Source organism: Pseudophryne corroboree, chromosome 2, assembly GCF_028390025.1.
Source record: "Pseudophryne corroboree isolate aPseCor3 chromosome 2, aPseCor3.hap2, whole genome shotgun sequence".
NCBI lineage: Eukaryota > Metazoa > Chordata > Amphibia > Anura > Myobatrachidae > Pseudophryne > Pseudophryne corroboree.
The window spans coordinates 931,553,186-931,575,014 of NC_086445.1; the positions used below are offsets into that span (position 1 = coordinate 931,553,186).

Here is a 21,829-nt window from a genome sequence, read left to right on the forward strand (position 1 = left end):
TCATTTTTTTCACATTTCTGCTCGCCAGCAGCAGAAATTTTCTCAGCTCTCCCATTGGCAGAAACAATTGGGGGTATGCGATAACAATTGAATTGTCCCCTTTGTTTTCTCTTTTTGTTGGATCAATTTTGATTCGAAGTGTAGCTATCCGTAGACTATTCTTTCAGCGAAAGGAGCTTAGTGGCAATCACAGTCATTACTTGCTGGTTTGTTCCATTGGAAAGATGCAACATTTGCAAGGGATTGCAAATCCTACAAAATATAATGCGTGTAGATCCTGCAGAGCTATATACAGATAGATCTCTGTACATACATGTACTATATACATACCCTCCAACATGACCCGCCCCACTAGGTACAAAATGCTCTGTTTCTGGACTTCCCTCTTAATTTATTATTGCCATCACCTGTGAAGAAACAGCTTTCTTATACATCTTATCAAGTTCAACACAGGTGATGGAAATCATAAATTAAGAGGGAAGTCCAGAAACAGAGCATTTTGTACCTAGTGGGGCGGGTCATGTTGGAGGGTCTGCTATATATAAATAAATATAGAGTGCTGTAGGGTTAATGTGCGCCCCTCCCTGCAGCCACCACCCCCTCCCTCATATCTCCCCAGGATTCCCGCCTCCTGCTCCTGCACTGAGTGGTGTCAGCTGTCGGTCACACACAGGCCCCTGTACGAGTGTCTGGTTGCCGCACAGGATGGAGTCCCAGCAGCATCAGCGCCGGCACACAGTGCTCCTGGCTTTCTGCTTTGCAGTGCTCCAGGCGACCGTTGCCACCGCCTCTGCCCCGGAAGACAAGGAGCAGCCTCGGCCTGGCCGGGCCAGTCAGGACGGGGAGTGTCACTTCTACGCCGGAGGACAGGTGTACCCCGGGGAGGCGACCCGTGTGCCGGTGTCCGACCACTCCCTGCACCTCAGCAAGGCCAAAAGTGGGTAATTCAGCGCGACAGGGACCGATGCTGCTGCCCCCAGTGCCGCCTCCTTCCCCGCTAGTGCTGCGCTGTGCTTCTCCCATTGGTGCAGTTGCTCATCTATTAGACTCAATCCAGCAGCTGAACGCAGCGTGTGTTCTCTCTCTGTTCTGGCTCCTGACTTTCTGACATATAGATATTCTATCCCTTTTCTTTGTTTTTCTTTTTAACTATGGTTTTAGAACACTTGCAGAATGTTAGTTGCAGCTGACTTAGCTGTGGGATTGTTTTCCATCACCCAATCAGGGTGTTTCCTGCCTCTGCAATGGGATCACTTGACTTATACCCCTTCTCCATCTATGATGTGAGTCGCAGCCGGGAGCCTGACACTGGTGCTACCCGGCTGCGACCCGCATCGATGGCCCCTTTCCCATCAGCAGTCACCATCTTGGCATATTGCCGGGTCGGTGGCGGCGCTGGGAGCTCACACGATCTCCCAGCGCTGCCCTTCCATACAGTCTAAACGGGAGCTGTGTCGCATCGACACGGCTTCCGTTTACACTACAACCTTACCCCGGGTCATTCCCGTGTCCTACCCGGGTAGGATTCCCGGGTCACTTAATCTGGGTTTTTGCAGAGAGACCCTTTTCCACTAGCAAAAAACATGGGTTTAATGCGCGCCCCGTGCATTTACCCGTGTGTTTTGAGCTAGTGGAAAAGGGGTACCAGTTTCAAGGTATTGTTGTGGCTTTAATCAATGAGGACTAAGGGGTCTATTTACTAAGCATTGGATGGAGATAAAATCGCTAGGGATAAAATACCAGCCAATCAGCTCCTAACCGCCATGTCACAGGCTGTTTTTGAAAAATGACAGGAGCATATTGGCTGGTACTTTTATCTCCAGCGACTTTATCTCCATCCAAGGCTTAGTAAATAGACCCCTAAATACTTTAACCCATTTGACTTTATTTAGTGAATAGATGTTACAGATGTCTCCCCCCCCCCCCCCCCCCTTTTTAAACTTTTTGTGCTGTGGGACCAGTTGCATCAAGTAGCCCCTCTTGGCAATGGTGTATCTATAATGGGTGCGGTGCACACGGGCCCCTGGGTCCAGAGGGGGCCCACACTGCACCCATTTCTTCTATACTCCTCTTTCCGGCATCCATTGGCGACTGTGTGTGGGCCCCCTCCTCTCCCGTAGCCGTCACCGCCGCTGCTAGTGCACTGAGCACTAGAGACTCTGGCACAGTGCCAGAGTCTACAGCGTGCCCTGTACACTCTGGCACTGTTCCAGAGTCTCCGTGCTGAGAGCGCAGACAGCGGCGGTGACGGCTACAGGAGAGGAGGGGTCCACACGGAGTCTGCCCACGGGTCCCCTCCTCTCTAGAAACGCCTCTGCCTCTTGGTGTACCAGGTCCTGTGACTTCAGTTGTGGCATGCGTCAGCAGTCACTAGATGGCACCCAACGGAGCAATTTAATTGTTGCTCCGTTTAAGTGCGATTGCTACCGGCACCTATACTTCAACTCGCAGCTCCCGGGGGTGACAAGGTGAAATGGGCAAAAAAGTGATCTGTTTGGGTGTCCAAATGTCTCTTTTCGTAATTGCGCCCAGCACTTTGGTCAAGTTTACCTGTTTGCACCAAGTAGCCCCTCTTGGTTTACCATGCCCTGTGCGGCTCGGCCACACCAAGGGCAGAATTCAGTTGTGGCATGTGCCGGCAGCCACTAAATGGCACCCAACGGAGCAATTAAATTGTTTCTCCGTTCAGGTGCGATGACTGCCGGCACCTGCATTTCAAATCGCAGCTCCCGGGGGTGACAAGCTGAAATGTGCAAAAAAGTGTCCTGCATGGGCATCCAAATGGCACATTTTGTAATCGTGCCCATGTCGTGGTCATGTTTAGCTGCTATATGTGACTAAACACGGTGGGCGCAATCAGTGTGAAAGAAAACAATTGAATTGTGCCCCACGATCTCCTGTCACTTTAGATGGGAGATCGAGGGCGTAAAACAATTAAATATCGCACCAAGTGTCTGTATTACTTGTGTTTAATCTACTTTCACAACTGCAATTGCTAGTGTACACTGACAAGTGAGTGTGCAGCATATGTGCGAGTTTGAATCTCTGTTAATAGAACTTTAATGCAAACATGTGTGGCTTTTCCTCCCGCCAAGTCCCATAATGTTTCAGGTGAGACTTTGTACATGTGTAATGGGCCCTACACACTGGCAGATAAAACAGAACGTTCATATCGTTCCGTGTGTAGGCACCAATGATTAACGATGCGTGGCCCCGCGCTCGTTAATCTTGGCGCCCCGTCGCTTATGCATGCAGGCCAATATGGATGAGACTGTCCATATTAACGTGCAGTGCTACGGAGCCGGGTGATGGGGGGGGGGAGAGTGAAGAAACTTCACTCCCCCCCCCCCCCCCCCCCCCCCCCCCTGCCGCCAGGACTTATGGGCCCTACACACATACCGATCCGCCGCCGAGCAGCCCGACGGCGGATTGGTATGTGTGTAGGGCCCATGAGACCAATTTCTGTGCAGTTAAAGTCACAGACTACCATCTCTAGAGTACACAGTGAGCTGCTGTTCACTGCACCTGTGATACGACTAAAATACAAGATGTGAAGAAAAATGAGGTACGCTATGTGACTCAGTCACTTTGTGTGTCTTGCTCCATATGGAGTAAAGCAGCCCAGTGTATGAGGACACATCTGTACATGTGGCCTTTTTCACAGGTACAATGAGCTGTGAAGGTTGCTGTTGAGTGATACAAAAAACAAAAACAAATTAAACCGTAAAAGTTGTGAGTCGATTTAAGTTATGTTCTATGTGCTGTTCTGATGCCATTGAAATGGTAGCAGTAGCGCTCTGAATAACACATTTTAGTTTGCAGCCAAACGGTTGTATATTAAAATGCACAATATTGGTGCAGCCATATGAATGGCTGACGTGTTCTGCATAGCCTGTATCAACACACACCACCCTTCCCCCCCCCCCCCCCCGCCCTTCAGTCTGCTATTTCACACTGTGAAAGCATTAACGCTAAGGGAAGTATTTATTAAGCTCGGAGCGATAAAATTATGAGGGATAAAGTGCTAGCTAATCAGCTTCTGCCTTATGTTTTACAAGGTGTTTGAAAAATGACAGGAGCTTTGCTAAATAGCCCCCTAATTCTTGTTTTTTTTGTTTTTTTTCTCCATCTAAAACTTTTCACTGAGAACAGAAATGTTAGTTTGGTAGCTTAACCTTCTCTTTTTTTTTTTTTTAAATTTATTTTACTGGTGATTTCGGTTTTAGAATTCTGACTGTTGTGTTCCAGGTACACGAGGTGTTGGTTCTTTGTACGTTCCCAATACAGCCTGTTTTTGCTTTGTTTATTTTAGCTTGCTAGAGATACTCGCTTGCTACTAAGGACACGTCATACATTACTATTAGAACTTGGTGAGCCTGTGCATGCGGGCTAATTCTTATCTGCTCAAAAATAATAATCCTTTATTATTGATTTCTTGCTTCTTTTTTTTTTCTTTCTATTTAAAGTTTATTTTATGACTAGAGAAAAAAAAGAGAATGACAATACCTTTTACTGAAGGTTAACACTGACCTACTCAGGAGAAATGAGTGGCTGCACTGGAGGTGGTTGATAGACAGTTACAAGATCGACATCATAGCGTCAACGGGGTCAAAAGATCGGCATGAAAAAGATTGACACTTTTTTGGGGGGGGGTTACAACTTTTGCTGCATTTATTATCCAGGTCACAAACTATTACCTTTAGTAACCTTGTGCTGAGCTAAATCACCAAGCCCAAAACGTGGCGAGTGAAGCATTTCACAAATTCAGGTTAATATGTTTAAAAAACACAAAAATAACATCCCCCAAAAAATGTCTATCCTCTGTGTCACACCCAGCTGCACAACTCTGTGCTTCATACGGTAGGCCATGGATGTGCAATGAGGTAAATGGCTCAGGAGGCACTGGCTAATACAAGAGCCAGATTTACACACTATGGGCCAGATTCAAATGTCCGTCGCCCCCCTATCGCGTCCGCATGCAGTATTCTAATGTAACTGCCGACGCGATCATGAAGAGATCCATTTGGGCGCCCTAACGGGTCTCTTCACGATTGTGACCATTACTTTAGTCAGGTTTAGGTGCTCTGCGCGCCTAAACCAAGACTGTTCTGGGCATGAGAACGGGGGCCATTTGAATATAGCCCCACTATCTCCCGTCACTTTAGACAGGGGGTGTGTGAACATTTGAATTCCCCCCTATATATTAGCCCAAGGGTTCATGTGGGCATTATACACAGTTGCAGCAGTATATACTGCTGGGAAATCTCAGTTTTGATCAGAGATGTGCTTAAAGGTAGGCAGTATCTCACCTGCCTTAAACTTTACTCCAGAGTTTTGACTATAAAAAATTATTGGAATAATACAAAGAAGGTATTTCTAATATATTCTTTGTATTTTTTTTAATATACTTTTATATAGTCAAAACGTTGGAATATATACTGGAGTATGACAGGAAAGTCTCCTTCTCACCTCACGGCATGTCACTGTAGTAGACCAACATTGTAGATTTTTCCGCACACTGCAATGAGGTGTGAGGAGAAAATGCAGTGTCGGCGGTCACAAGGTGCCGGAGAAATGGTCGGAATGCTGGCACTCTGCAGCCATCACCGCTCAAATACCCCTTATTGTGTTCATGCATATTTATAAATAAACTACTTACCACTTAAGTTTATAGTACAGAGGTTTTTAAACAATGTCCTCAAGGCACCCCAACAGTACCCACGGCTAAATTCTTAAGGGTACGCCGTACCCGCCCACTTGCACCGCTGCTGTTACATGGCATTTAGGAGCTGATTAGCTGGTACTTTATTGCTCTTGATCAATTTCCACTGTGTCACCTTTTTAAGGCTTGATACATTTGGGCCCTAGGGGGAGATGTACTAAGCAGTGAAAAGAGTGGAGAAGTGAGCCAGTGGAGAAGTTGGCCGTGGCAACCAATCGACTGCTCTGTGTTCTTTTATAGTATGCAAAATATAAATGTTACAGCAATGCTGATTGGTTGCCATGGGCAACTTCTCCACTTGCTCACTCACTTGCTCACTTCTCAATGCTTAATACATCTCCCTCTAGTCTTTTATTATATAGGGTGCCCCCCCCCCCCCCCTCACTTACATATTGTCCTAATGAATGACCAAATTATCTTGTCAGCATTGGACTGGTTCAAAAAGACTAATAAGGGGGATATGTACCAAGCAGTGATAAAAGTGAAGGAGTGAGCCAGTGGAGAAATTTCCTGTGGCAACCAATCAGCTGCTCCGTACAATTGTATAGTATGTAAATTAGAAATGTTATGTCAATGCTGATTGGTTGCCATGGGCAACTTCTCCACTGGCTTACTTCTCCACATTTATCACTGCTCAGTACATGTCCCCTTTGTGGCCTATTCATGAAGCAGTGAAAAGAGTGGAGAAACGTTCCAGTGGAGAAGTTGCCTATAGCAAGCAATCGGCTTTCAAGGAAGCCTTTATTAAGGCCATTCTATAAAATGTAAGGGAGATGCTAATTGGTTCCCATGGGCAACTTCTCCACTGGTCTATTTATCCACTCTTTTCACTGCTTCATGAATAGACCCCCAAAAAGGGAGCGATGTATCAAACCTTCTTAAAAAAAAAAAAAAAAAAAAAAAAAAAAAAATAATAATACATGTGGAGAAGTTGTCCATGGCAACAAATCAGTTTCCAGATATTATTTATCCGGTGCATTTTCCTCACTGTATTCCCCCTCAACTTACTTTAAACCAAATGGAAAACCTCACACAAGTCAGTGGATAGTGTTCAAAGTTCCAATGTCTGTATATTGTCATCAGGATACACAGCAAACGCAAACAACATACCTTTTATAGGTGCCCACCAACAATGAATGTTCCCATGCGTTCTTTGAATTTATGGAACGAGATTACAATAAGAAATTACTGGAAAAGTGCAAGAGTAAGGTGTTGTCCCTAGATAGAACGGCATTATTGGACACTCCTCGTCCTAACAACGTCTAGGGGAAAAGTACTACTTTGGGTTAATAAAGTTAACATGACATCACCAGTAATTAACAAAACTGCTAAAACTTTATGGCTATTGGTACAAAGGGACCCTAAATTACATTTGAGTGACAATAGATTGATGTCTTGCCATTCTCGGGGCCTTAATCTTAAGTATATACTAGTAAAAACTGATACTACTAGACCTATACATAAGAAAAGAACATTTTTGAGTAGCAATAGAGTTGCACTACGTGCCAGTTTTTGATAGCAGGCGACTCATTTAATCACCCACATACTGGGAAGGCATAAGATTCGCCACTATTGCAATTCTACATTTGTGATTTACCAAATAATTTGCCCGTGCGGCTTTTGTTATATCGGTAATACCAAAACTAAATTCAAAGAACGCATGGGTAATCATAGGGCTGCGACACGAGCAGCGTTGGCAACAGGTGTGAGTGACCAACTGGTTGCTCGTCTTTTTTTATGAAGCACGCCATCTGTTATCTAGTCTCCATTACAGGATGATTGATACTGTTCCGGTAAAAACTCGCGGGGGCGACTGCTCCCTACAACTTCTAAGTTGTGAGGCGCGGTGGATTTACCGCTTGAACGTGATTTACCCGAAAGGGTTAAATGAGAATATCTCATATGCTAATTTACGTTGAAACTATAGCCTTTTGTCTTGATTGGTTATATAAAAATATATCTTATGGAAATGATTCAAATATTAGGATTGCTGTTTGATGTTAATATTTCTTGTAATGCATTTTTCTCTGACGTCCTAGTGGATGCTGGGACTCCGTAAGGACCATGGGGAATAGCGGCTCCGCAGGAGACAGGGCACAAGAATAAAAGCTTTAGGATCAGGTGGTGTGCACTGGCTCCTCCCCCTATGACCCTCCTCCAAGCCTCAGTTAGATTTTTGTGCCCGAACGAGAGGGTGCAGGCTAGGTGGCTCTCCTGAGCTGCTTAGAATAAAAGTGTATTTCTCTGACGTCCTAGTGGATGCTGGGACTCCGTCAGGACCATGGGGGATTAGCGGCTCCGCAGGAGACAGGGCACAAAAATAAAAGCTTTAGGACTAGGTGGTGTGCACTGGCTCCTCCCCCAATGCTGGCAACAGGCTCACTGCATCGTGGGACTAAGGGGAGAAGAAGCGAACTCACCTGCGTGCAGAGTGGATTGGGTTTCTTAGGCTACTGGACATTAGCTCCAGAGGGACGATCACAGGTTCAGCCTGGATGGGTCCCGGAGCCGCGCCGCCGGCCCCCTTACAGAGCCAGAAGAGCGAAGAGGTCCGGTGAAATCGGCGGCAGAAGACGGTCCTGTCTTCAGACTAAGGTAGCGCACAGCACCGCAGCTGTGCGCCATTGCTCTCAGCACACTTCACACTCCGGTCACTGAGGGTGCAGGGCGCTGGGGGGGGGAGCGCCCTGAGACGCAATATAAACAGATAATACCTTAGGTTGGCAAAAGAATACATCACATATAGCTCGTGGGCTATATGGATGTATTTTAACCCCTGCCATTTTTACAGAAAAGAGCGGGAGATAAGGACGTCGTGAAGGGGCGGAGCCTATCTCCTCAGCACACAAGCGCCATTTTCCCTCACAGCTCCGCTGGAAGGACGGCTCCCTGACTCTCCCCTGCAGACTTGCTACAGAATCAGGGTAAAAAAGAGAAGGGGGGGCACTATTGGCAGCTAAAAATAATATAAACAGCAGCTATAAGGGAATAACACTTATATAAGGTTATCCCTGTATGTATGTGTATGTATATGTATATGTATATGTATATGTATATATATATATATATATATATATATATATATATATATATATATATACACATATAGCGCTTGCTGTGTGCTGGCAGACTCTCCCTCTGTCTCTCCAAAGGGCTAGTGGGGTCCTGTCCTCTATCAGAGCATTCCTGGTGTGTGTGCTGTGTGTCGGTACGTGTGTGTCGACATGTATGAGGAGGAAAATGATGTGGAGGCGGAGCAATTGCCTGGGTTAGTGATGTCACCCCCTAGGGAGTCGACACCTGACTGGATGATCGTATTTAAAGAATTAAGTGATAATGTCAGCACTTTGCAAAAAACGGTTGACGACATGAGACAGCCGGCAAATCAATTAGTGCCTGTCCAGGCGTCTCGGACACCGTCAGGGGCCCTAAAACGCCCGTTACCTCAGTGGGTCGACAGATACTGAGTCTAGTGTCGACGGTGAGGAGACAAACGTAATGTCCAGTAGGGCCACACGTTACATGATCACGGCAATGAAGGAGTCCAAACGACATATGGAAGTATTGCCGTATAAAGGGGAGGAGTTATTTGGGGCTGGTCTATCGGACCTGGTGGCCACGGCAACGGCTGGAAAGTCCACCTTTTTACCCCAGGTCACTTCACATCAGCAGAAAAAGACACCGTCTTTTCAAACTCAGTCCTTTCGTTCCCATAAGTACAAGCGAGCTAAAGGCCACTCCTTTCTGCCCCGGGGCAGAGGAAGAGGAAAAAGACTGCACCATGCAGCCGCTTCCCAGGAGCAGAAGCCCTCCCCTGCTTCTGCCAAGTCTTCAGCATGACGCTGGGGCTTTACAAGCAGACTCGGACATGGTGGGGGCCCGTCTCAAGAATTTCAACGCGCAGTGGGCTCACTCGCAAGTGGACCCCTGGATTCTACAGGTAGTATCGCAGGGGTACAAACTGGAATTCGAGGCGTTTCCCCCTCGCCGGTTCCTGAAGTCTGCTCTACCAAAGTCTCCCTCCGACAGGGAGGCAGTTTTGGAAGCCATTCACAAGCTGTATTTCCAGCAGGTGATAATCAAGATACCCCTCCTACAACAGGGAAAGGGGTATTATTCCACGCTGTTTGTGGTACCGAAGCCGGACGGCTCGGTGAGACCAATTTTAAATCTGAAATCCTTGAACACTTACATAAAAAGTTCAAATTCAAGATGGAATCATTCAGAGCGGTGATAGCGAACCTGGAAGAAGGGGACTATATGGTGTCTCTGGACATCAAAGATGCTTATCTCCACGTCCCAATCTACCCTTCTCACCAAGGGTACCTCAGGTTTGTAGTACAAAACTGTCATTATCAGTTTCAGACGCTGCCGTTTGGGTTGTCCACGGCACCTCGGGTCTTTACCAAGGTAATGGCCGAAATGATGATTCTTCTTCGAAGAAAAGGCATCTTAATTATCCCTTACTTGGACGATCTCCTGATAAGGGCAAGGTCCAGGGAACAGTTAGAAGTCGGAGTAGCACTATCTCAGGTAGTGTTACGTCAGCACGGGTGGATCCTAAATATTCCAAAATCGCAGCTGATTCCAACGACACGTCTACTGTTCCTAGGAATGATTCTGGACACAGTCCAGAAGAAGGTGTTTCTCCCGGAGGAGAAGGCCAGGGAGTTATCCGAGCTAGTCAGGAACCTCCTAAAACCAGGCCAGGTGTCAGTGCATCAGTGCACGAGGGTCCTGGGAAAAATGGTGGCTTCTTACGAAGCGATTCCATTCGGAAGATTCCATGCAAGAACTTTTCAGTGGGATCTACTGGACAAATGGTCCGGATCGCATCTTCAGATGCATCAGCGGATAACCCTGTCGCCAAGGACAAGGGTGTCTCTTCTGTGGTGGCTGCAGAGTGCTCATCTACTAGAGGGCCGCAGATTTGGCATTCAGGATTGGATCCTGGTGACCACGGATGCAAGCCTGAGAGGCTGGGGAGCAGTCACACAGGGAAGAAATTTCCAGGGCTTGTGGTCAAGCATGGAAACATCTCTTCATATAAACATTCTGGAACTAAGGGCCATTTACAATGCCCTAAGTCAAGCGAAACCCCTGCTTCAGGGTCAGGCGGTATTGATCCAATCGGACAACATCACGTCAGTCGCCCACGTAAACAGACAGGGCGGCACGAGAAGCAGGAGGGCAATGGCAGAAGCTGCAAGGATTCTTCGCTGGGCGGAAAATCATGTGATAGCACGGTCAGCAGTGTTCATTCTGGGAGTGGACAACTGGGAAGCAGACTTCCTCAGCAGACACGACCTCCACCCGGGAGAGTGGGGACTTTCACCCAGAAGTCTTCCACCTGATAGTAAACCGTTGGTAAGAACCAAAGGTGGACATGATGGCGTCCCGTCTAAACAAAAAACTAGACAGATATTGCGCCAGGTCAAGGGACCCTCGGGCAATAGCGGTGGACGCTCTGGTAACGCCGTGGGTGTACCAGTCAGTGTATGTGTTCCCTCCTCTGCCTCTCATACCAAAAGTACTGAGAATCCTAAGAAGGAGAGGAGTAAGAACTCGTGGTTCCGGATTGGCCAAGAAGGACTTGGTACCCGGAACTTCAAGAGATGCTCACGGACGAACCGTGGCCTCTACCTCTGAGAAAGGACCTGCTCCAGCAGGGGCCTTGTCTGTTCCAAGACTTACCGCGGCTGCGTTTGACGGCATGGCGGTTGAACGCCGGATCCTGAGGGAAAAAGGCATTCCAGATGAAGTCATCCCTACCCTGGTCAAGGCCAGGAAGGACGTAACCGCAAAACATTATCACCGCATTTGGCGAAAATATGTTGCGTGGTGTGTGGCCAAGAAGGCCCCTACAGAGGAATTTCAACTAAGTCGTTTCCTCCATTTCCTGCAAACAGGACTATCTATGGGCCTAAAATTAGGGTCCATTAAGGTTCAAATTTCGGCCCTGTCGATTTTCTTCCAGAAAGAACTGGCTTCAGTGCCTGAAGTTCAGACATTTGTTAAAGGGGGTACTGCATATACAGCCTCCTTTTGTGCCTCCAGTGGCACCTTGGGATCTCAATGTTGTGTTGAGTTTCCTAAAGTCACATTGGTTTGAACCACTCACCACTGTGGACTTCAAATATCTCACATGGAAGGTGACGATGCTGTTAGCCCTGGCTTCAGCCAGGCGTGTGTCAGAATTGGCGGCTTTATCATATAAAAGCCCTTACTTAATTTTTCATTCTGACAGGGCAGAATTGAGGACTCGTCCTCAATTTCTACCTAAGGTGGTTTCTGCATTTCACATGAACCAACCTATTGTGGTACCTGCGGCTACTAGGGACTTGGAGGACTCCAAGTTGCTTGACGTTGTCAGGGCCCTGAAAATATGTTTCCAGGACGGCTGGAGTCAGAAAATCTGACTCGCTGTTTATCCTGTATGCACCCAACAAGCTGGGTGCTCCTGCTTCTAAGCAGACGATTGCTCGTTGGATTTGTAGTACAATTCAGCTTGCACATTCTGTGGCAGGCCTGCCACAGCCAAAATCGGTAAAAGCCCATTCCACAAGGAAAGTGGGCTTATCTTGGGCGGCTGCCCGAGGGGTCTCGGCTTTACAACTTTGCCGAGCAGCTACTTGGTCAGGGGCAAACACGTTTGCTAAATTCTACAAATTTGATACCCTGGCTGAGGAGGACCTGGAGTTCTCTCATTCGGTGCTGCAGAGTCATCCGCACTCTCCCGCCCGTTTGGGAGCTTTGGTATAATCCCCATGGTCCTTACGGAGTCCCAGCATCCACTAGGACGTCAGAGAAAATAAGATTTTACTTACCGATAAATCTATTTCTCGTAGTCCGTAGTGGATGCTGGGCGCCCATCCCAAGTGCGGATTGTCTGCAATACTTGTATATAGTTATTGTTACAAAAATTCGGGTTATTATTGTTGTGAGCCATCTTTTCAGAGGCTCCTTTTCGTTTTATCATACTGTTAACTGGGTTCAGATCACGAGTTGTACGGTGTGATTGGTGTGGCTGGTATGAGTCTTACCCGGGATTCAATATCCTTCCTTATTATGTACGCTCGTCCGGGCACAGTATCCTAACTGAGGCTTGGAGGAGGGTCATAGGGGGAGGAGCCAGTGCACACCACCTGATCCTAAAGCTTTTATTCTTGTGCCCTGTCTCCTGCGGAGCCGCTATTCCCCATGGTCCTTACGGAGTCCCAGCATCCACTACGGACTACGAGAAATAGATTTATCGGTAAGTAAAATCTTATTTTCTGCTGCGGGGTACACTGGGATCCACAAGGAAATAACATTGGGGTGTAGAGTAGGATCTTGATCCGAGGCACCAACAGGCTCAAAGCTTTAGACCAGGGGTGGGGAACCTCAGGCCCGAGCGCCGTATAAGGCCCGCAGAGCCACTTGATCCGGCCCGGCCAGGCTCACCTAGCCGGGCGCCCACTGAAATTTTGTTACTAGTGGGCGTCTGGCTTCTTACCCTCAGTAGCAGCCGGAGGCAGGAGCTCACTCCTGAGCTCTGGCAGTGTGCGTGTGCTGCTGTGCGGTGTTATGGGAGAGATGTCATGACTTCTCTCCCATAGTTCTGAAGAGCGAGTGGCCATGCGGAGGGCAAAGTCCAAAAGCAGGAGCGGGGCTGGTGAGTATTGTGGTTTTTTATTTCTTTTAATGTGTGTGTGTGTGTGTGTGTGTGTGTGTGTGTGTGTGTGTGTGTGTGTGTAAGCGGCGCTACTAGGGAGCATATATAATGGGGCATAACAACTGACTGGGGGCATATCTAATGGGGCATAACAAGTGACTGGGGGCATATCTACTGACTGGGGGCAGGCTCATTTTTAAGTTGATAATTTTTGTAAAATCTAACTGAGGCTTGGAGGAGGGTCATAGGGGGAGGAGCCAGTGCACACCAGCTAGTCTAAAGCGTTTACTTTTTGTGCCCAGTCTCCTGCGGAGCCGCTATTCCCCATGGTCCTTACGGAAGTCCCAGCATCCACTACGGACTATGAGAAATAGAATTATCGGTAAGTAAATTCTTATTTTTTGCATGGCCCCCGAAGGATTTTATAAATATCCAAATGGCCCTTGGTAGAAAAAAGGTTCCCCACCCCTGCTTTAGACTGTTCCCAAGATGCACAGCGCCGCCTCCTCTATAACTCCGCCTCCATGCCAGTGAGCATAGTTTGTAGTTGGTTCCTGCAGTAGCAGGTCACTTAACAGGGATCTGCCTCAAGTAGCCTATTTCTTAGCTTTAGCTTCAACAGAAAGGATTGTACCAGTGCTGCAGCAGGCTGTGTCAGAAGACGTCCCTGCAGCAGCTCCATCACCCCCAGCAGACTCTGTATATTCCCGCGCCGCGGTTGCCGGGTCACTACAGCGAAGGCGCCGGCTTTCATTCCTCTGTCCTCGTGAGTCACACATGCCGCCATCTCCCGGATCGCGGGGCCGCTGTCAAGAGGGAGGTAAGGGGCCTCTGTGCCAACGCTGTACATCGCGATCCCGCAGGAGGCGGGCCACGCACACAGATTACTGGGCTACTGTTCCACTGCCACCAGGGTGTTTTTATAGGGGCACAGGTCAGGGGGGACATTTGTACAATTACCCCCCCCCCCCCCCGCTTCTTTTACTGCCCGCACGCCCGGTGGGGATGCCAGCAGGGGGAGTAGGCAGGACCTGAGGCCCCTCCCCCCAGCCCCAGGGCACCATTTCTGTAATGTTCCCGCTCTGGAGCTGCATATCTCTCTCCCTCACTCCTGATCAGCGGCCATTACAGGTGGAGCCGAGCTGTTTCTAGGACTGCTGGGGCAAATCCTCCTCTGTGGAACCGCCTGACTGCCAGTGCTGTGCTTCCTACAGGACATTTAAGTATTCTACCTGTCACTGCGACTGTGCTAGTTAAGAGAGTGTATACTGTCAGGGTTGTGTGGTACAAACACCCTATGATATACATCCAGTGCTTACTGTGTTTGTTATATCTATTATCACATATAGCCATACTGAGTATTGCTTTGTATTGCTAGTCCAGTGCAGTTTATGGTACATAATTTCTGCATGGTATGTTTGTGACTATATACGTGTGTGTGCATGTAGCTGCTGCGTGGCTGCCTTATTGCAGGGTATTTCACTCAGCATGCTATTCCTATATTACTATATCTGTGGGGGCCAAGTGTTTCAGGGTTTTTTTCTCGGATAATATAGGTTTGTCTCACAAGATATATACTACTGGAGTATTTTTTTACTTGTGAGTTATAGTCACCATATATTTTATTCCTATTGAACCCTCGGTCTGTGCCAGCTGCGGCTGTTATTCTGAGAGTTGTTACTAGGTATAGTGCTACTAATTATAAATTTACTGTTTGTACCGAGTTGCCCTTTACTGTGCGCATTATTATGTCTGCTACACGTGGCAACGACGTTGGGGCCTCTCCCACACTGCGTGGTAGTGAGGCCACTGACGGAATGGAGGATAATTTAGCAGCTGAGAGTTCAGGTTCAAGGACTTCTTTGCCTCCCAGTGGGTCGGTAGCACTTGGGGCATCACAAGAACCACCTTGGGCTACATTGTTAAACACTCTTGTAACAAAATTGACGCCCTCTGTGGGACCACCTGTGCCGTTACCACAGATTATGGTCCCCGCTGTGAACCCGTCATGGGCGGATCAGCTTTCCACTCAGTTACAGCATTTGAACCGATCCATGTCCAAATCTAAGGGTCACTCTCGCCCGCATAAGACTAAGTCGTCTTCTAAAAGGGCCCTTACCACCTCCCGATCCGCGGCCTTAACTGATACGTCCTCCGAGGAGGACCGTGCTTATACTGATCCCTCGGACGCTGACCCTGATGTTTCAGATGGGGAGGGGAAATCGTCCGTGGATGTCTCGGATTTGATTGAGGCGATATGGCTCATTCTTCAGGTGGCTGATGATTCTGAGCCTGAGACTGTCTCCTAGAAACCCGTTTAAGCGTAAGAAGGTGGTTAAGCAGGTCCTACCCTACTCTAAACACCTGATTGACATACGTCAGGAATCCTGGGACAATCCGGGGACAAATTTTACACTGAATAAGAGACTGTTGGCTCGCTATCCTCTCTCTGCGGAGGTGTGTAAAAATTGGGGAAACACCTCCGTTTGTATATTCTCATGTGGCGCGTATGGTTGTTTCCTGTGCCCTACCAGTAACTACCGTCACCTCTCTGAAGGAACTGACTGATCGTCGGGTGGAGGGCTGTTTAAAAGCGATTTATACCCTGTATGGGGCTGTTCAAAGGCCAGCTATTGCAGCGACATGGGCTGCTGAAGCTGTTGAGGCGTGGGCTCAGGAACTCGAGGCGGAACTGCCTTCGGATGCTTCTGAGCATGCTCGACAATGTCTCTCGTATATTGCCATGGCTTCTTTGTACCTTAAGGAGGTGGCCTCCGATGCTGGGGTGCTCGCGGCCAAGGCTGCTACTGCATCCGTTTTGGCCAGGCGTATCCTTTGGTTGAGATCCTGGTCAGTGGATTTGGATTCCAGAAAAACCCTAGAGGTTCTTCCTTTCAAGGGAGACCTTTTCTTTGGAGAAGACCTCAATAAGATTGTGGTTGACCTGACTATGGCTAATACAGCTTGCCTACCTAGTACGCCTCCTTCCGCACAGAAGGCTAAAAGTACTTTCCCTCGGCCCCTTCGTACTCCAGGTAAAGCAAAAGGTCAGGCGTACCCAAAGCAAGCCCGTGCTTCAAGACCTGCCAAGCCCAGACCGAAGCGTGCTTGGGCCGCCCGTCAGCCAGCTTAAAAAACTGAGAAGCCTGCCGCATGTCGGGGCGGACCTCCCCCTGGGGGATCCCAGGGTGGAGGGCCGACTTCTAGGTTTTTCCCAGGAATGGTTGAAGACCACTTCGGATACCTGGGTGAGGGAAGTCGTTGCTCGAGGTTAAGCCATACCCTTCAAGAATCGCCCTCCTCATCGATTTTGCCTAACAGATGTGCCTCTGGATCTGGCAAAAGCAAACACGTTGCACTCGGTGGTATGTTCCCTCCTGTCCACAGGAGTGGTGGTATAGGTGCCTCTGACTCAGAGGGGCGGGGGTTTTATTCACCACTGTTTCTAGTCCCGAAACCGAACGGGTCCTCGCGGCCCATTCTCAATCTGAAGTCCTTGAACAATCCTGTGCGAATTTCCAAGTTATGTATGGAAACGCTGCGCTCTGTTCTGGCCATGGAGCCTGGGGACTATATGGTCTCCATGGACATACATGATGCCTACCTACATATTCCTATTGCGGTATCTCATCCGCAGTACCTGCGGTTTGCAGTGGGCAACCTTCATTACCAATTTCGGGCGTTACCTTTTGGTTTGACAACAGCTCCGCGAGTCTTCACCAAGGTTATGGCGGTCATGACGGCCACGCTATGCCGTCAAGGGGTCAGGATACTACCATACCTAGATGATTTTTTTAATCCTGGCGAGTTCCCCAGAACTTCTCCTGTGTCATCTCGATTTGACAATCCAGTGCATGAAAGCCCACGGATGGCTGATCAACTGGAAGAAATCCTCCCTGGTTCCAGCTTGGAGCATGGAACACCCACAACCAGCGGTTGTTCCTCTCTCAGGAGAAAGTCCTGAAGCTTCAGGACAAGATCTGATGCTTCCTATCCCGTCCGCAAGTGTCTATTCATTCGGCAATGCAAGTGCTAGGTCTCATGGTGTTTGCTTTCAACATGGTGGGGTATGCTCAATTCCATTCTCGCCCTCTGCAGAAGTTGATTCTGTCCAAGTGGGACTGTCTGCCTCACTGGATAAGATCTCGCATGATCTCCCTATCTCCGGAGGTCCGTCTGTCACTGAGCTGGTGGCTTCAGGACCAACGATTGAGCAGGGGCCGTCCCTTCTGGATATCCAACTGGGTCCTGCTGATGACGGATGCCAGTCTGAGAAGTTGGGGCGTGGTGTTGGAACAACACTCTCTCTCCAGGGTCGGTGGACCGAGGAGGAGTCTCTACTCCCAATAAACATTCTTGAGCTGCAGGCAGTGTTCAGTGCGTTGACAATGGCCCAGACCTGTTCAAGTACAATCTGACCGTGCCACCACGGTGGCGTACATCAATCATCAGGGAGGCACTCGAAGCTGCATGGCAATGAGGGAAGTATCAAGGATTCTTCAGTGGGCAGAACGCCATCTGACGGCCATATCGGCAGTGTTCATTCGGGGCGTTCTGAACTGGGAGGCGGACTATCTCAGTCGTTGGAACGTGCACGCCGGAGAATGGAGCCTACATCCGGAGGTGTTTCAACTTCTCATGGACAAGTGGGTCTCCCAGATGTGGACCTGATGGCGTCTCGACACAATCACAAGGTTCCGGTCTTCGGAGCAAGGACAAGGGAACCGCAAGCAGCGTTCGTGGATGCTCTATCAATCTAGTGGAACTTTCGGCTGCCGTATGTGTTCCCTCTGGTGTCCTTCCTGCCCAGAGTAATACGGAAGTTCAAGCAAGAAGGAGGAAACCTACTTCTGGTCGTTACAGCGTTGCCCAGGCGGCACTAGTTCTCTGATCTACAGGGCCTCTCGTTGGATCGTTCCCTTCTACTTCCGCAACGACCAGACCTCCTCGGTCAGGGCCCTTGTGTTTACCAGGATTTGGCCCGTCTGGCTTTGACGGCATGGCTCTTGATGCTTCTGTCCTGAGGGCCAAGGATTTTTCTGAGGCGGTCGTTCAAACTGTTGAAGGCCCGTAAGCTGGCTTCTGCTCGGATATACCATAGGGTTTGGAATGCTCCCTTTACTTGGTGTGCGTCTCACAATCATGACGTTTCCAAGTTTAGTACGGCTAAACTATTGGCCTTTCTACAACAGGGCCTAGATTTAGGCCTGCGTCTGGCCTCCCTCAAGGTTCACATTTCTGCCTTGTCGGTTTGGTTTCAGAGAAAGATCGCTACCCTACCTGATGTCCATACTTTAACTCGGGGTGTGCTGAGGATTCAGCCTCCTTATGTGCCACCTGTGGCCCCTTGGGATCTGTCGGTGGTCTTGGAGGCCTTACAAGAGTCTCCGTTTGAGCCTCTTACCTCTGCTGACCTTAAGTGGCTTTCCCTTTAAGGTGGTGTTTTTGCTGGCTATTGCTTCAGCTAGAGGGGTCTCGGACTTGGGTGCCTTATCCTATAAGTACCCGTATTTGATTTTTCACCGTGACTGGGCGGTTCTTCGGACACGCCCAGGTTATTTACCCAAGGTGGTGTCTTTCCATCTTAACCAGGAGATTGTAGTTCCGGCCTTTAATTCTCCTGAATTGTATTCCAAAAAGCGGTCTTTGGATGTGGTACGGGCTCTCCGTATCTGTGAAGAGAACTTCCTCCATTAGGAAATCCGATTTCTCTTTTTGTGTTTGGTTTTCACAAACGTGGCTGGCCTGCTTCTAAGCAGACATTGGCCAGATGGGTTAGAATGGTGATTGCACATGCTTATGTACAGGCTGGTCGTCCGGTTCCTGCTACCATCAAAGCCCATTCTACTCTGTCGGTTGGACCTTCTTGGGCGGCCCACCATGGTGTGACCCTTGAACAATTGTGCAAGGCGGCTACGTGGTCCTCGAGGAACACATTTATTAGGTTCTGTGCCTTTGATACTGCCGCTTCCCAGGATGCTCCCATAAGGAACGCACTGTACATCCCTGACTAGGTCATCTCCGATGTAATTTCCTTGTGGAGCCCAGTGTACCCCGCAGCAGAAAACGAGATTTATGGTAAGAACTTACCGTTGTTAAATCTTTCTGCGAGGTACACTGGGCTTCACAAGACGCCCACCCTGACACACTTTGATTTTTTTGGGTTGGTATTGGCATAGCCGCTGACGCCTTCTCCTGCGGTGAGTGTGGTGTAATTGGCTACGAGCGGTTGTCGTCTCTGGTACCTGCTACTGCATTGGGCTGGTTAACTAAACTGAGCTCACTGGCATGGAGGCGGGGTTATAGAGGAGGCGGCACTGTGCATCTTGGGAACAGTCTAAAGCTTTGAGCCTGTTTGGTGCCTTGGATCAACATCTGGATGTAGGGTAGGATCTTATTTCCTTGTGGAGCCCAGTGTACCTCACGGAAAGAGATTTAACGATGCGGCGGTGGGGAGGGTGAGCGGTCCCGGCCCTGACGCCCACAATCATTGTTGGTGAGCACCTATAAAGGTATGTTTGTGTTTGCTGTGTATCCTGATGACAATATACAGATATTAAAACGTTGAACACTATCCACTGACTCATGTGAAGTTTGTACAGAGCCTGAGTGCTGCACCTCTGCACGTTGTTTCACGTTTTTTGTGAAGGCACAGCTAAGTGGAAAGCATGGAGTGCCAGACCTGGAAATAAATGTATGTATGTTTAGAGGAAAGAGAATGGTCAAGTGTTTACAACCACTACATACAGCTAATTGTAAATTCAGAGTGCAGGTAGGGGGGCTTTTAAAGTAACTAATGAGTAAATACTGTATATTTACAAAATGGATTGCGCTAAAAGAAGAGCTTGGCACAGTTCTTTTCTGAAATGGAAAACCCACCCCACCGTTTTCAGGCGTATGCATGTTTATGTACTACACAGTATAAAGCTCTTTAAGCACGTGTGACCATTCTTTTTACTACTTTTTAGTTTCCAAGCCAGCGCCATACTGGGAAGGAACAGCGGTGATAAACGGAGAGTTCAAAGAATTGAAACTGACAGATCACAAAGGAAAATATTTAGTTTTCTTCTTCTATCCTTTGGATTTGTAAGTATAGTTAATCTTCTTCCTTTTTTTCTTTTTTTCCTTTTCTGTATGCGTGTCTAGAATAAGCCCTTTTTCTTCATTACTTATTGGCAGCATATGAGACAGCACTCTGCCCACCCATTCATTGCATGCCAATGGTGGCACGTGACCGTTGCCTGCACCCACCGTATGTTTGCTGGATTGTATTTTGTGACCTACTGGTCTAGCATCAAGTGGTACTGTAGATTTGAGTATAGAGCAGTGTTTAGGTAGAGAATTCGGAATGATTCAGACGGATGTTATAAAAAAAAAAAAAAATGAAAAAAAAAATATATTTTCTATCAGTCTGTCATGGTTTTTATTTTTGTAATTTTTTTTTTTATTAATAAGACTGTAGAAAGTTTAATGAAGGCCTAGAAACTTCAGATGCAATGCATTCCGTCTAGCTTGGTTAAGGTAGTTGTCCATGAGGTGTACTTTTGAGCCTTTGTTCTTTATTCTTTAAGCATATTGTATCATTGGTATTGATGTCTATGTTTAAGACTAATTAAGCGGAATTTAAATGTAATATGCGCTGGCAGCAAGCAGATGGCGCCCCATGAAGCTATTCAATTGTAGCATTGTTCGGTCATGATCGGCTGCTGGCGCTGACACTTTAGATCACACCCACCAAGGGTGTGAGCTGACGTGTGGAAAGTGACCCGTTTGGGCGTCCAAATGGCACTTTTTGGGATCGCGCCCATTAGGCTATTTGGGTGTAGCTGCTTTACATAACTAAAACCACGACTAATGGGCGCGGTAACGGTGATCAATTGAGTATCGCCCCTGTGATCTCCAGTCACTTTAGACAGGAGATTGGGGTGCGATAACAATTGAATTCCCCCTTATGTATTACGTAATCTCTTCTTAAAATTAGTTTGTCCTTTCTCCAGCTGATTCAATCCTCATTAGGCATCTAATCACTGTATGTACAAAAATTCTCTACAATTATTTAAGATTTATCGAGGTTCATTCGTAATGTTTGATGGGTTAGAATTTGTAGTGAGATAGCTGTGTCATGTTGCGCTACAGCAAATATGTTTTTTTTTTTTTTTTCAATTGATATTCGTATCAATCTCTTGAGATGCATTGAAGTTTTCTAATATTAGAAATGTCTGTTTTGTTTTCTTACTACAACTAACTGGAGTTTTGTTTTCTCCCATTTGTCTCTAGTACCTTTGTATGTCCAACCGAAATTATTGCTTTTAGTGACCGCATAGAAGAATTTAGATCGATAAATACTGAAGTTGTAGCCTGCTCAGTGGACTCTCAATTTACTCACTTGGCATGGTTTGTATCTCCGCACACTACACTTCTTTTTTTTTTTTTTTTTGTATCGGGGTCGTCCT

At 47.7% G+C, this 21,829-nt stretch overlaps 1 protein-coding gene across 2 annotated transcripts in view; it reads left to right on the forward strand.

The window, feature by feature from the left end:
- The first annotated feature begins 597 nt into the window (after positions 1-597).
- Positions 598-21,829, forward strand: part of PRDX4 (peroxiredoxin 4) — a 92,048-nt gene continuing 70,816 nt past the window's right edge. Inside the window, exons 1-3 of one of the 2 annotated variants that reach the window (XM_063956234.1) lie at positions 598-937; positions 20,345-20,462; positions 21,654-21,770. In XM_063956234.1, the coding sequence (XP_063812304.1) occupies positions 706-937; positions 20,345-20,462; positions 21,654-21,770 (467 nt within the window). In that variant the 5' untranslated portion in view covers positions 598-705. The remainder of the gene's footprint in view (positions 938-20,344; positions 20,463-21,653; positions 21,771-21,829) is intronic. The other variant, XM_063956233.1, reaches the window with a different exon arrangement.